Source organism: Seriola lalandi, unplaced genomic scaffold (genome assembly GCF_002814215.2).
Source record: "Seriola lalandi dorsalis isolate HSWRI2012SDOR001 ecotype SW California unplaced genomic scaffold, Sedor1 jcf7180001974638, whole genome shotgun sequence".
In the NCBI taxonomy this organism is placed as follows: Eukaryota; Metazoa; Chordata; class Actinopteri; order Carangiformes; family Carangidae; genus Seriola; species Seriola lalandi.
The window spans coordinates 1-1,872 of record NW_019445304.1 but is presented as its reverse complement, the minus strand read 5'-3'; the positions used below and the strand labels follow the sequence as shown (position 1 = coordinate 1,872).

Here is a 1,872-nt window from a genome sequence, read left to right as displayed (position 1 = left end):
GTCCCACCAGGAACGGGGCAACCTGATCATCGTCATAAATGATGAACTCCTTGTCCTTCCCCACGATGCCAATGGAAACATTCTGAGAAACACAGGGAAAATTTACTGATGAAATAACTAGTGGAGGAGGCATTGAAAAAGAAAAAAAAAAAAAAGAAAAAAAAAAAGATGGCAACATCTTCAGTGTCTTTTCACCTTCTGAATCCCTTATTTACTTCTATAAAGGACATGGTATTTCAGAGGTAACAGTCAAAGAACTAGAAATCAATATTACTAAACAGATTAGACACTTCTTTGCCATTTGGCCGAACGACTTGACTTAGGTTTTGTACATTGTTTCTTCCAATTAAAAAAATACAACACTTAATATGAGATTTGTTAACGTACACCTCTAAATCTTAGAACCAGATTCATAAATAAAGCTGTAGATCTGATGTACCTTGGTGGTGAGGTCCTGCTCGGTGGGGAGGGTTTCTCTCAGAGCACGGAGGCCATGCTGCACCAGCTCATTCAGTTCACCTGAGAACAAAAAATACCAAAGGTGAGATGAAATGAGGTTCTTTCAGGTGTCAATCAGCAGGTAAAATTCAACTCTTTGCATGCGTTTGCGCAATCATGACCCTTAAACAAGCTGAAACGATGAGCAACAGTGATGATCAAATTATTTACAGATGTCTGATGCATGAATAAACTGCTTAAAGAAGACGCAAAAACAGAGCTCCTAGTTTCAACAGTTGAAATAAGAGTATGCAAGAATAGCAAATTAAATTCCATTTTACAGTCAGAAAACTTGTCCATGCATCTCTCCAGGTAGGTGCGTGCAGACTGAGAGCGCGCTCCGATCGACATGGCTTTGCAGTCAAAGTAGTTGGCTGATGGGCAGGTCTGGAAGATGTGAGGTCCCATGTCCTGGGTGACACACAACAAATTAACAAGAGCAGTGGTCAAATTTCACAATATATACCGGAATTGTACAACCTTTATTCTTTCACAGGACACAGAAGTAAAATATCTGACAAACAGTGCGAGTGAGCAAACTTACATCAAAACCAGCAATGAGGAGTCCTACACCATATGGCCTCCTTCCATACCTCTGTGTTGGGATTTGGGTTTCTGGAGTTTCAGTCAAGGATCACGGATAGTCACCCTTATTATTTATTTCTCTGACAGCTTAACAGTCGGTAGTTTGTTCAGTTCCCCCCATTCACACAGGGAAGCAGCCCACTGACACATATACAGAGGAGAGGGGAGTATTGCTCAGTATTCTTACAATCTGACACTGTGCAGGATCTCTTACATTTCTAATACCTTCAACTGGCAAGACACTTTGACAAATTGTCCCTGCATTTAGAGTCAGCTGTTGTTAATTTCTCATGCTGCCTATGAAGTCTTAACAATAGCATGACATTTATACATTACAGAACTTCAAGCCAACATTAGAGAGGATACTGCTGCCAACAAGAGAGACGAGACGTGACGTGGGGAGGGGCCTGTCGAAGACAAATCTGGAGTCCAGGCACTCCTGACGCATGAAGTTACTGTGGAAGAGACAGTGTTGGTACTGTGTAAAACTAAGTACATATTTTAATATACAGTTTTACTGACGAGTTCCATCTAGACCATCAGTGTCTGTGACTTACCAGAGCAGTCTGGCGTCAGCAGTAAGTCCAGCGATGGAGATGCCGATGTGGTTGTCAACATGGAGGATCTTCTTCTGGTGGGCAGCCAGTTCAGACTGGGCTCTCTGCAGAGACACAAAACATGATGCATCAATCATGTCTGATCAAATGCTTGTCATTTGACTCACAGCAGTACCTTGATAAATGCTTGGCAGTTCACATCAGGAGGGACCTCATGTAATATTAATGCAAC

General features: G+C 41.9%; 1 protein-coding gene across 1 annotated transcript; it reads right to left on the bottom strand.

The window, feature by feature from the left end:
• Window positions 1-3: 3 nt before the first annotated feature.
• LOC111654348 (proteasome subunit alpha type-1-like) lies at window positions 4-1,792 on the bottom strand (the record flags this gene model as incomplete). Its single annotated transcript, XM_023405327.1, has 6 exons — window positions 1,641-1,792; window positions 1,450-1,538; window positions 1,043-1,113; window positions 780-909; window positions 440-519; window positions 4-82 (listed from the first exon to the last, which is right to left on the bottom strand). Coding segments are annotated over exons 1-6 (586 nt in total), but the record flags the coding sequence as incomplete, so codon positions are not given.
• Window positions 1,793-1,872: the final 80 nt, after the last annotated feature.